A 12,735-nucleotide genomic window follows, 5' to 3' on the forward strand; every position below is an offset into this window, starting at 1 on the left:
CAGCTTGCCCAGGACGTCGCGGCAGACGGAGGAGGAGGAAGGCGCTGTGCATCATCCTTTCAAATTAGCGGTGCCACGCTAATTAGAACAACAAAACAGAGCCTCCCCCCCCCCCTGCTCCATCCCCCCACCACGCCTGGGGCAAAACAGACGAAACTGAGATGGCTAGCCCCATACACCGACCGACCGACCATAGTAAACTTCCTCCCCCCCCCCCCCCGCTCCCCCTTCCAAGTCCAGGACGATGCGCGCAGTGGCTGCTGCGGACAAAGTTGCGTCGTCTGTCTCTGCTCCTTCGGGCCGGCGCCGTTGCGCCTTTCCCATCAATCAGGCAAAAGTTGCCGGCAACGCCTTAATTCTTCGCTAACGTGGGGCGCGCGCCGCGAGCTCGAAGCGATACCGAGAAAGAAAGAAAGAAAGAAAGAAAGAAAGAAAGAAAGAAAGAAAGAAAGAAAGAAAGAAAGAAAGAAAGAAAGAGAAAGGGAACACGGAAACCCGGACCACGCACACCGGAGGCGAAGCTCGTCTCGCGAGCATGTGAGAAGGAGCTGGCAACCGCGGTGACGTATCTGTCACTTGGCGTAGTCAAATAAGCGACTGCGGAAGAACATTTAACGAAAGAGCAAGCGAGATGATGAGCAGTTGCGCTCCGTTTAATGTGATGCAAGTAGTGCGGTCACGGAAGTGTACCACTCCGCGCGGTTCGCAGTGAACCGGCTTTTGACCTGCGCATGCAGACGTCTTCTCTGCAGTAAAACTAATTACAACTATAACGCATGGAGTTAACGTTACGTCAAATAATTTACATCGGCCCGACTACTTGCTGTCTATAAAGAAAACACTTTTGTTTTTAATACTGCAGCGAATTCTGGTAGTAAAAGTTTCTCCGACTTCAGCAGCACTGCCTCCTATGTGTGAAACGAAGCCAACCTTTCTGCAATAACGAACCTCCCTCGCTTTGGCAGATACAAAACCGCTTTGACGGATTCCTCTGGCAGCCAAGTCGTGTCGGCTATGCTAGAGGCATTTCTGTCATGGCTAATAACAACGCACCGAAGACGAAAGAAAGCGTAGACACAACTGCTGACATCTTTTTTTCTCGGTGAAAGTATGGGGGGCGTTCACGTTAAACTCAGCCGTGGATCAGCCGCAGCTCGGGCACGAGTCAACGACTGACTCAATGAGACTCACTGGTCGAGATGGATTTTAGGTTAGTATTAGCCAATTAACATTTCTGCAACAGCGAAATGGGCCTCTTCTTATCGTGAGGGGAGGCTTCGTAAAGCCAGCAAATACGCATAACACGGGGTGAAGGAAATAAACTAGCACCACGTCACACGCAGTCAGCCTCGGAAAAGCGAACTCGCCGTGAAGCCTCGCAGTGTCGGCCCAACACGCGTGACCAGAGACTATACAGCGTACTGGCTGGGAATGTTTGGTTCCAGGTAGTTTTTAGTCGACGCGCAGTTGTTTTAGGCCGGCCTTCCACAGCTGGTGCCTGCCAGAGCGGGAGCACTAAAACCTACCCCGCGAAAAAAAAAAAAAGGACGGAGAGAATTAGCGAAAAGGAAAGAATTAGAAGAGGGCATCGCGCAACAGGATTGAAGCCATACGTGTCGGCCCACCTATGGCGATCGCCGCTTCGTGGCGCACGGTAGGATTTAGCGCTTCCGGTGTGACGTGACGGCCACGTGATCGGTCGATACGTCTCGTTTCAAGCATGCTGCGCAATGCTCTCTCCTAATTCCTTCCTTCCTCCAAGAGAAAGAAAGAAAAAAAAAACAAGCCTCGGGGTGACGCAGGCCGAAAGCTGCCGCACAATCTGTGACGTCACGGATTTTTACGCCTATCTGGGTCTAGTTCTTTACCGGTAAAGTAGTATACTGCGTTCTGAACGCATGGCGTACTCCATTTACCATTTGTATGTATGGATGGAAAACTTTATTGTCCATTTATCAAGTCCCGAGAAAATTTCCCTGCGACAAAAAAAAAAAAAGTCCCAAATACAAGAAGACACTACGAAATCCGAGACGCTACTCTGACGTACGGGCGCTGCTTTATACGGCGCTAAATTCAAATGTGGAGGTTTGGCCTTTCCTTTCTCCAGCAGTGCAGTCAGCCTTCCCCCATGAAATTGATGAAAAATTTTCGAATGAGAAATTTACCAAAAAAAAAGAGATTTAGCGTTGTCATTCACTGTCTCTCCAAGGCGAATCTTATTGAGAGGTGATCCGGAACATCCACATTTCGTTCCTTTTAATGCGAAGCATTCTTCTCGAATGTGGCGCGGTTTTTTTTCCCTGCCATCTGCCACACCGACTTCGTGGGCCGATCCCGAAGATAGAGCAAGAAGCGCCGGTGAAACAGTGTGTCGCTAGCCGCATCTTCTCTTGCGTTCCTGGATCAAGCGCGCCGGGGGTTCTTACACAAGTGGCGACCGTTCCCACCGTCCGCGTGCATCAACGTCTTCCATCTGTTATGACCGCTTTCGCGGGCCGATCCCAAAGGTAGTGCAGTCGCGCGCGCGCACGCACACGCACGCGCACACGCACACACACACACGCGCACACACACACACGCACGCGCACACACACACACGCACGCACGCGCGCGCGCGCGCACACACACACACACACACACACACACACACACACACACACACACACACACACACACACACACACACACACACACACACACACACACACACACACACACACACACACACACACACACACACACACACACACACACACACACACACACACACACACACACACACACACACACACACACACACACACACACACACACACACACACACACACACACACACACACACACACACACACACACACACACACACACACACACACACACACACACACACACACACACACACACACACACACACACACACACACACACACACAGAGGCGCGCGCGCGCGAGAGAGAGAGGAACAAGTGTTACCGTTCAGGCTCCCTTTATGGAGCTCAGAGGGAGCCATACATTAACTCTAGGGGACACATAAGGGCACTCGATTCTTTAGAGAAGCAGAGTTACTGTAAACGTTACTGTCTATGCTACCTTTGGTAGCATACACAGTAACTCTAGAGAGACAGGGAGAGAGGTCGCCATCTAATGGCGAATTCGGCAAATCGCACCGGGGCGCCCTGCTGGGATGGTGATTGGATGAAACGGCGCCCCGGCGCGGTAGTGCAGTAATCCGGAGGTGTTCAGGTTTCGATGGCGACTAGCCGGCCTTATATGGCGTAACGTGTCCTGACACCATCCTTGATCTCGCCGATTTTTACATGTTCGATAGCACGTTTTCTCTCTTTTCTTTTTTTTTGGCTTTGTGCTGTCGTAGCCTTTCTTTAGCACTTGTTTTCCGAAATAAACCTTTGCCTTGCGTATCAGCGCTAATGTTAATCGACTTCTAATATCGTCCTTGCTTTTTTTTTTCTTGGGCAATTTTTTCCCCTTTCAAATTATGGACTGGTTCGCTGGAAGATTAGGCTTGCTTGCCAGTATTTATTACGCTTGTTACCATTTAATCCTAGGAAAGTGGAAAATGGCCACGTCAATGCTCCTTCAGTAAGTTCCTCTCGCGCGCGTTTCGCCCTAATAATAATATTTGGGGTTTTACGTGCCAAAACCACTTTCTGATTATGAGGCACGCCGTAGTGGAGGACTCCGGAAATTTTGAACGCTCGGGGTTCTTTAACGTGCACCTAAATCTAAGCACACGGGTGTTTTCGCATTTCGCCCCCATCGAAATGCGGCCGCCGTGGCCGGGATTCGATCCCGCGACCTCGTGCTCAGCAGCCCAACACCATAGCCACTGAGCAACCACGGCGGGTAAACGTTTCGCCCTACACTAGCGCGATACGGAGGCCCTGACGTTGCATCACGGTTGTCTCGCAAGAGCGGAGAGAAAGTGTGCAATCAGCGTCAAGCATTGTCGCTGAATGAAGCGTTCCAAACGTCGTCCGACGTGTTACGCCACGGCTGATAACGCTGATAACGGTGAGAATTCGGGCTCCCGGACCTTATCGAGGCGGCGCGCCTGACCTGCCCTCTTGTTCGCGAAAGATTTTGCTTCTCCGCCTCACCCCCCCCTTTCAAAGGAGGAGCTCCGCCGATAAGCGTGACCCGCTTTACGGCAGGGCAATTTGCCGCTTGTCGAGAAGTGCAACGCTTTGCAACATCAAGCGCAGCAATTTTTGCTGTTGTTTTTGTACAGCCAAACACAAAGTTTTACGGAACACGAAGTGTGGGAAAACGCTGGATATCTGCGCAGCCTCACAACGCAGCCTAGTATTCGCATTTACAGCCTCTACCAGTATATGTGAACAACACTGTGATGTTCGGTTTTACTGACTACTTTTACCGGCTGCTCGGAAACTGAACGTTTTCCGAGATCACGTGGTCCATAAGCTCTCGTGGTTGACTGCACTCTGAGCGGGAAATGTAGAGATGCATTACTGTTGCATGCAAAAAGTAACAAACTGCCCAAAGTTCAAACTGTCATTGGGCATCACTTGAGGGGCATGCTGCCGTTAACTCTTGTTTTAAGGCGCAGCGATGTGCCTGCAGTACATCCTCAAGTAGAAACGATGACGACAGCCTAGCCAGCTGAGGCAAGAATGGAGGTCAGAACAAGAGTGAGAAGGGGAAGGGTTCGAGGAAGGTTCAATTACTTTTTCTCACGTGGGTTCGCTGTAGTAGCAGTTCTTGTGAAAAAGATACAAAAGTCAAGCAGCAGAATTTTCAAACAGGGCAATGAAGAAAAAGAGGCATTTGACAGACAACTGACCAACAACCAATTGCTTGCCCATGCCTCTTTTCCGTGTCCTGTGTCACACTGTTAGAAAATTCTGCTGCTTGACGAGGCATGCCAGCCACTCCGTACATGCTGTCAACATACAAGTGTCAAGGTTCAAGGTGGGCGAGGCTAAAACTCGGATCCTGAAACACTGCTTCTAAATTGTGAGAGAAGTATGACGGGATATGAGGGGTCAATTTTCTTCTTTACAACCATGAAAACCAACATACAAGGCCCATCAAACGTTACACAATGATTATGCTCTTCCCCTTTCTGTGCTTTATTTGTAGTTGCAATTTTCCGCTTATTATTCTCAGTGTGTAAAGTTCTTGATCAGTGCAGTTCATGACTTTCATTTATACTGCCTGTCAACATACTCCACACTCATTTGCAAAAAAAGAAAAAAAGATTGCGTGACCAGCTCTTGTTAATGCCCTCGTCACAAAGTCAGTTAGAGGTTTTCTAATAAACAAAGTTGACGAATAACGAAAACAATGGAAGCACGAGAGCGACAACTTTCTTCACTGACCATAGAATATGTCTTAGATTAGAAGTCAGGTGCTTGTTCAACAGATCTAAGCTTGTAGATTGTAGCCAGATACTGCCTAACCTGAGTGCCCTATACTAAACGTAACAGCTAAACATCACTATGCAACGGAGAAAAACTAAGGTTGTGATCCTAGAAAACAAGGGAGCCACGGGGAAAAAAAAAGAACAAGACAATTAAAGTGGAAAAGACCAAACGAGGTTCTGCAGTTCATGCTTTGTCAAAGCTACTTGACTGCTTACTGTTGTACCATTTCACACCATAAAGCAATAGCAGCAGACACTGACACTAGCTCAACCTCATTCAGTCTCACTGAAATATTTCGAAACATCCAAGCTGGTGCACTTTGTGTTTGCACTATGGTTAGTTAAAGGCTGAATCTTTGGACACTGGGCAGCATTAATAATTTAGACTAATTAGGAGCGTCACTGGATCAAAAAGCCTGTCTTTCTCAGTACTGGCAAGGAATTTCACAGTCATCACTTCCTTGATACCCTCAGTCACACCCACATCGTTGTAGGCACTAATGGTGTCCCAGAGAGTTACGTCTGCCCATCGCACTCCATCCACTGAAGAATTTCCCCTGAAGTAATGATGTTAAAGACAGTGTTTACTGCATCAAAGCAACATTTGAGCAATAAGTGATGTTACAGTGGAGGCATCCAGGTTAATTCTGACTGCCGCAGGTTCTGCAGTGTGCATCTAAATCTCACTACACCAACATCTTTGGGTTTCTTCTTCACAATAATGCGAATGTCATGGCTGGGATTAAATTCCATGCTTTGTGCTCTGCAGCAGAACACCGCAGCACTCTGTAGCAGGTACAATCGATACAACCCATCACAAATACCGTTCAGCTGCACTGAAGTGGTCTGCAGCTTTTGTTGATGAATCTTCAGCACATGGCTTCACGAAAGGCTGCAGTGTACGTAACCCAAGTTGCACCTGTGAGACTATCGCCTATAGTTAAATCTAGTAACGAGATTATCAAGCAAATTTTGCCCCATTTATTCCGATACAAGCACAGCTCCACTGAATAAAGTGAACAATCATGATGGTAACAACGTTCAATAGTACAACAAGCAAATTGCCTTACTTGTGCATGAGGTCAAATGTCGTAGCTGATGAATCTGCGAGAAATGGAGAAAGAGAAGAATGCTCATAATAAAGATCAACCAATGTGGAAACGGCCATGCGTGCGATGCAAAGATGACAGCAGCTTGATAACATCCTGTATAGCTCCTCTGACTCGGCAACAATGCTTTTTGTGAGGGAGTCCTTCTATAAGGTAGCCCTAGTGTGAACACAACGCTCAAGCAGTTGAAGCGTTAGATGTAGAAGCAGGTTAACAGGACACTGATGATGTTTACATCACTTTCGGCATGATGTAGAGCAAAATACATCTACGCTCATAGCTATGGAACAACGCTGTTACAGTCGTAGCTCCACATGGGTGGTCTTCCTTACTGGCGTCGCAATGTACGAGCATAACACGACCCTCTCTAATACGAAGTGACATAGAACCCAAAACCCCGATCATGATTACAGCACATCAGAGATGTCTGCGTGTTGTATGGTAAACACTCAAACTGGCATCAAATCCGAACAGTCAGTTGATTGATATACTTACAAGCTCACCCAGACAAATCTTGTTAAGGAAGTGAGTGGGAAAATGTTTTCATTATCAGATGAAGGCATTACCCATCATCATGCTTTGTGTCGCAGTGCTACGATGGTACGATGGCTCAGTGGCTGCATCGTTCTGCTTCTTATTAGCATGAGGTTGTGTGGACAGTTTCTGGCCGCAGCAGCTGTACTTCAGTGGATGCATAATGCAGCAGCGCTTATGTATTTATATTTAAGTGCATGCTAAGAATCCCTACTAGGTCAAAATTAATCTGGAGCCCTCCACTACAATATCTTTCGTTGCTTCAGTGTTTCATAAGACATTAAACCCCGCAAATAAATAAATAAATAAATAAATAAATAAATAAATAAATAAATAAATAAATAAATAAATAACAGTGCTGCTCTACACATTGACATTAGCTTAAATATTGGCAAGGGTTGCACGTTTGGCCGATTGGTACTGAACCAATTGATTACGGGGCTAAACACTGCAGTGGCGGGCTGTGGATTCGCAGACGAATTTTGACTGCCTGTAGTTTGTTCATGTGCACATAAATAAAGAAACATGTGTTTTTGCATCACGCTCCTATCAAAATGCGGCACTTACGCAGCTGGGAATCGCACCTGCGACCTTGTGCTCAGGAGCAGAGTGCCATTGCCACTCAGATACTGCCGCGAGTATTGACGCATACTATAGAACTTCCACTTACAGCGCTTGACAATGAAAGTAGTGCGTGTGAGTGTGTCTGCATTGCGCTTGTGTCCTGTGTCAGGTGTGCTCCGTCTAAACCCTGTCGAATGAAAGGTTGAACTTCCCTAAGGTATCTGAATGGAAGTGCTTTGAGGCCTGCCTGCGTGAATTACATTACAAACACCTAAATAATTCGGGGCGGTATTCTTGGGTGATCGGTTTCGAAGCTGCTTTCACTTTCTCAAGATTTTGCGCGCCTGGTGAACGACACGGCGTCCATGGGCATTTGCGATACTGTGCTATGACAGCGGGCTTGGCACTGTACCAAGAACACTGTTACCTGACGCCGACGCGTCTGTCGCCAGTTGTGTAAAACCTCATGAAGGTATCACTGAAAATAATTGTCCTAGAATACTGAACATGCTCGAGAAACCATGACTGCATTGCATGAGCCGCAGCGCGCACTTTCCTTGCCCAAAGTGCAACATGTTGCTCACAAGGATGCTACCAGTACCTGCTGTCAACCAGCCACGTGGTCTGCCACCATCCCGATTAACACACTCTCACCATATAGGTAGTAAATGGTGGGCCAAGTGTGTTTTCCAACTCATTTTGCGGCACACGGCCGAATACTTGGTTGATACTCCTTGTTCCTCCTCCTCCTCCGACTCCTTGTTTGATACTATGTGAATGCATGCAGTTTTGAACCATAGCTTACACTTTAATGTAGAGTGTTTCACAAATTGAAGCATCTGCCATTCACAGAGACCAAAACTGTAGTCTGTCTCACCGATTACTTGTGGTGCAGCGAAGCCTAGGGCTCAAGTCAGCCAATCAGTAATGAGAACCGACAGCGTGTTCCGCGAGGGGAGAAGGGCTCACCCGTCGTGAGCTACTAATCCTTCTGTGAAGGATTCCGTTGGCGTTGTGCAGAGGGTGATCACAGGTGGGCAATGGCGGAGCCCCTCTTATAGCTCATTATTCTGGTGGGGTGACACGACCTGTACATTTCACTGCACCACTGCAAGGAGTTGGCGAGATGGATCACAGTGTCTTTCAGCAGAGGAGAGATGCGGTCAAAGCACGGCAGGTGGCGTTAAGGTGTGAAACCGGTGCGTTTTCCCGCAGCTCTCAAACAATACAAGTAAACTCTCTTGTGGCTCTGCGAGCAACAAAAGAGGGATGCACAAACATCGGAATGCTTCTTGATTAATTGACTCTTTGTTTGCCGGGGGTTTAAACTTTCGAAGCAACAGCTGGGCTTTAGAGACTTGTCGCCATATTGGGAGGCTTCGAACTAATGTTCGCCACCAAAGGGTTCTTTAACGTGCATCGAAATAGGACTATGCAGGCGTCCTCGCATTCCGGGCTCGTCAAACTGCGGCCGCCCCGAGCGGGATTCGAACCGGCGACTTTGTGCTATGCGCCAGAACGCTATGGCTACCGTGCCACGATGGCTGGTGCAACATTAGAACATGGGGACGCACAGAAACCGCCTCGGAAGCGTATTGCTTGCGGTAGACGCCCTTTAAACGCTGGCGGAAGGCTTCATTACCATGCGGCCGTGTGCTGTGGCAAAATCATGAAGCATGGATACAATATTAAAAAAAAAGAAAGACTGATCACCGCATTTCAATGAAGGCTGACACCAGCGCTTATTAAGCAACTGAATGATAACATCTGCCAGAGGTATGTTTCAGCCAGCACTTCCGACACGTCTTACACAACTGTTTCAGGAAGGCAAAAAGGATGGGAACGGTAAAAGCGTCAAGTTTAGTTTTTATGCAATTTATAAGTCAGTTGAATGTGCCGAAAGTAGGGAGAGCTGTAACGAAAGAAAGTAAACTCTCATTACGCTAAATCTCACACATGATCAGGTTGCTCCTTTCACTTTACTAAAGGAACGCCGGTACTTTAACACACTTCGGTCACTGAGGAACCAGGTTTTCAGGAATAGTAGCCGTATATTCCACAGTAAACTAAAGGACGCCGCGAGAAAGACTGCTGGTATAGTGGCGAAAATAAACAACTTTTCAAGCGTCAAAGCGTTAGGCACTTCGCAGCAGTAGACCAGAGTCGATAGCAGGCGTGAGTATTGATCCGGATTCAAGACGAGCAGGTGAGTCGGGTAAACGCCCAGCTATGTGACCAATGCTGTAGTATTGTATCATATTTTTGTGAGTGTGCGTGGGCGATGTTGATTAGCGTGCTATACCACACTGCTTCTGGACATTACCTATGATTGGCTAGCCGTGTGTTGTGAAAGTGCAAGCAAGGGCGTTCGGCTAGCACAGTTTCATTTCGAAGGCATTACATCGTGTTGGATTACCCGTAACGCAGCAGGGGCAATGCACAGAGCAAAATCCGCTGGCCAAGAATCACAATAAACTACCGTGTTTCTTGTGAAGTTTAGAAAATACGAAGTAGGACACTGCTGCCGAACCTCTAAGGTCATTGCTCGTAGGAGGACATCACGCGGTTACAGCTGCTGCAAGGACAGCACGCAGTCGAACAGCAAGCACACGCCCAAAGAGCTGGAGACAGGGCGTCGCCGTTTCTTACCTTTGAGGCGTCGTGACTCTCACTCACTACTTTTAACCGATAAATAGCTCGGAGAGAACTCCTGCTCAGAAAGGCAAAGAACGCCGCCATGTTGCTAAAGGCTACTGTTTTGCGGCAGCCGCGCTCTCGTAAAAGTTGATACGTTATTGTCGCAACGCGAAATACAACTTTAACTAAGCAATTACGTAAATATTTGTTTTTAAAGTTTGCTATTTAAAAGTTTTAATCTACTTTAGCTTTGTTCAAGAAATGTGAGATTGGGATCGGTGTCGTCTGCTCTGTTTCGGCACGGTACTCGGCGAAGGCGTTCGCGCGTGTGTGTATGTCATTAATTTGTGCTTCGTATTCACATTCGTTCTGTTCGACGCTGTGGTGAGTGATAAACTTGTTGTTTCTACTGCGCTGGGGCAGCAAGGATGAAAGGACGTCAGAATTATTAAACTATTTTCTGTCATTCTGTGAGGTGATGGCAAGTTGGGCGATGACCATTCTGATACAGTGTGGCGATGAGGTACAAATCGCGAGAGCTAAGGAAGTGCAAGCCCAGTTTCCACGTCACAAAAGCTCGACTTAAAGGAGGCAGTCGGTATCCAGCGTCACAAACAATCGCACATATTTCGCACCCGCGCAGAACGCGAAGTGGGCACTTGGGACGCGTGATATTGTAATTGGCCTCGCACAAAAACATTTCAGTTTGGATCAATAGCGCCGTAGCTTAGCGCTGAAATTCGCCACGACGCGAACATATTTCCAGAACCAATAGAAGCTTCAGAGCAGCTACTTCGCAGAAAAAAAAAGAAGAAAGGAATAAAGCGCTCATTGAAACTATTGCATAGCCTCCGAGACAGTCAACGGGGCTCTGCGCTAGCGCCGTGGTGCGGTTTGTTTAAAAATCTCCGAGGCTATGCATCGCGGCGGCAATCACGGAGGTCATGTATATCATTCAGCATTCAAAGCTTTTAGTACAGGCTTGTGTGCTTCTACACGTTCGCTCTATATATACATGATCGATCTTATCAGCAAACTTTCATGCAATTATATTGTTGTATCTATATTTTTCGTATAAATATTTTTTCCAAGGCAACACAATGCTGTGCAAGTGTGTAATCGATATTTCCCCACAAAGCAGGGGCACAACCTATCTTATTGGATACGCTGAATTCAATGCCTAAACACTCTGATATAAGCGCTGGATAGCACAACGTAGAGCCCATGCTAGCATTCTTTATATGCTGAGGGAGTTTTCAGCTGTGGATAGTTCAGCAAATCAACTACTAATGAATTAATTACCGTACTAATTATTTTTTACTCAATTGTAGTTCCACTATTTTCTTCCTAAAAATACACCCTTCATGGTCAGAAATAAATCTGAACAAGTTGTCTTAATTTTGTTTGAAGTGTTATTGTTTTCGGCCTTTGTGGGATAGGCTCAGAACAGTTTTTGCTATAGGGGGCCGAGACGCGGGGGAGGGGGGGGGTGGAGGAGGGTGCGTGCTTATCTGTGCAGAGTCGTTTCGAGAAGAGTTCCGCCCGCGTTATCAATATGTTCTGCCAAATGTGAACGGTACGTGGACGTTATAAGAGCGGCATAGAACAAAGCGGAAGGCAAGGCAGCAGAATCGCGGCCCAGCTTAGAATTTGAATGCCGATAAATCCGCAAGACAGGGCCAATTAGAGATCGCTGGGAGAGGCTTCCGTCCTGTAGTGGACCTAAATATGGGCTGATGATGATAGCAGCCGACGCCCGTGGCCAGAACCGTTGCTGCGCGTGGTAAAGGATGCACGGCGGAATGATGGTGCAGATTTAGCGGCCCACGTATAGGGGCATCACGAAATTGCACTGCCAACGAAGGAATGAAGGTAACGAAGGCAATCCGCAAGCCACTTCCTCGGGGGGGGGGGGGGGGTTGCTAGTAGCAGTGGCGTAGCCAGGGGGTGGCATATCAAACTCGTGCCTACCCCCCCCACCACCCCACCCGCCCCCGAAATTCCTGTGTTAGTAGGCGGCCTGCCCGGCCCACCTCACTTCCCATCACCCTTCCCGTCACCGGTCAAGTGAATGCGCCTCCCCCCCCCCCCCCCCCTTCGCCCCGAAAAAAGTTTCTGGCTACGCCACTGGCCAGCGGTGACGGTGCCAGCGTGACGAAATGCAGGGATGCAATAATGACGTCATAGGAGCTTTTCTTTCTTTTCGTGCCAGTTTTGCTTTTGAGACAGCCTTCGAACGTGAAATATTTGTTCCCGTATAGCTCTTACAAGAGCATGTTTAATGAATATTATAAAAATTCAAAATTGCTTAATTGAAAGATAATGAAAAAGCTACGTAATTTCGAGGACGTGTTCCAAACTACTCATTTTCTTTAGTAATTAATCCGCGATCAATAATTACAAAGTTCATTAATGCAGCTTCTTTACTTACGCAAGAAACTGCGCAAACGACTATATACTTATGTAGAGTCAGTCAATCTGCACGGTC

General features: G+C 47.6%; 1 protein-coding gene and 1 long non-coding RNA gene across 2 annotated transcripts in view; one reads left to right on the forward strand and one right to left on the reverse strand.

Annotated features, from left to right (window-relative positions):
* The window catches only part of LOC135905694 (dihydrolipoyllysine-residue succinyltransferase component of 2-oxoglutarate dehydrogenase complex, mitochondrial-like), a 48,603-nt gene extending 38,227 nt beyond the window's left edge, over nucleotides 1–10,376 (reverse strand). The window contains exons 1-2 of the mRNA XM_065436666.1: nucleotides 10,260–10,376; nucleotides 6,474–6,507 (exon numbers count right to left, since the gene is read on the reverse strand). Of these exons, the coding sequence (XP_065292738.1) occupies nucleotides 6,474–6,507; nucleotides 10,260–10,349 (124 nt within the window). The 5' untranslated portion in view covers nucleotides 10,350–10,376. The remainder of the gene's footprint in view (nucleotides 1–6,473; nucleotides 6,508–10,259) is intronic.
* Nucleotides 10,377–10,545: 169 nt separating this feature from the next.
* The window catches only part of LOC135905710 (uncharacterized), a 233,603-nt gene continuing 231,413 nt past the window's right edge, over nucleotides 10,546–12,735 (forward strand). The window contains exon 1 of the long non-coding RNA XR_010565452.2: nucleotides 10,546–10,631. This is a non-coding gene — a long non-coding RNA (uncharacterized lncRNA). The remainder of the gene's footprint in view (nucleotides 10,632–12,735) is intronic.

This window comes from Dermacentor albipictus, chromosome 7 (assembly GCF_038994185.2).
Source record: "Dermacentor albipictus isolate Rhodes 1998 colony chromosome 7, USDA_Dalb.pri_finalv2, whole genome shotgun sequence".
Taxonomy (NCBI): domain Eukaryota; kingdom Metazoa; phylum Arthropoda; class Arachnida; order Ixodida; family Ixodidae; genus Dermacentor; species Dermacentor albipictus.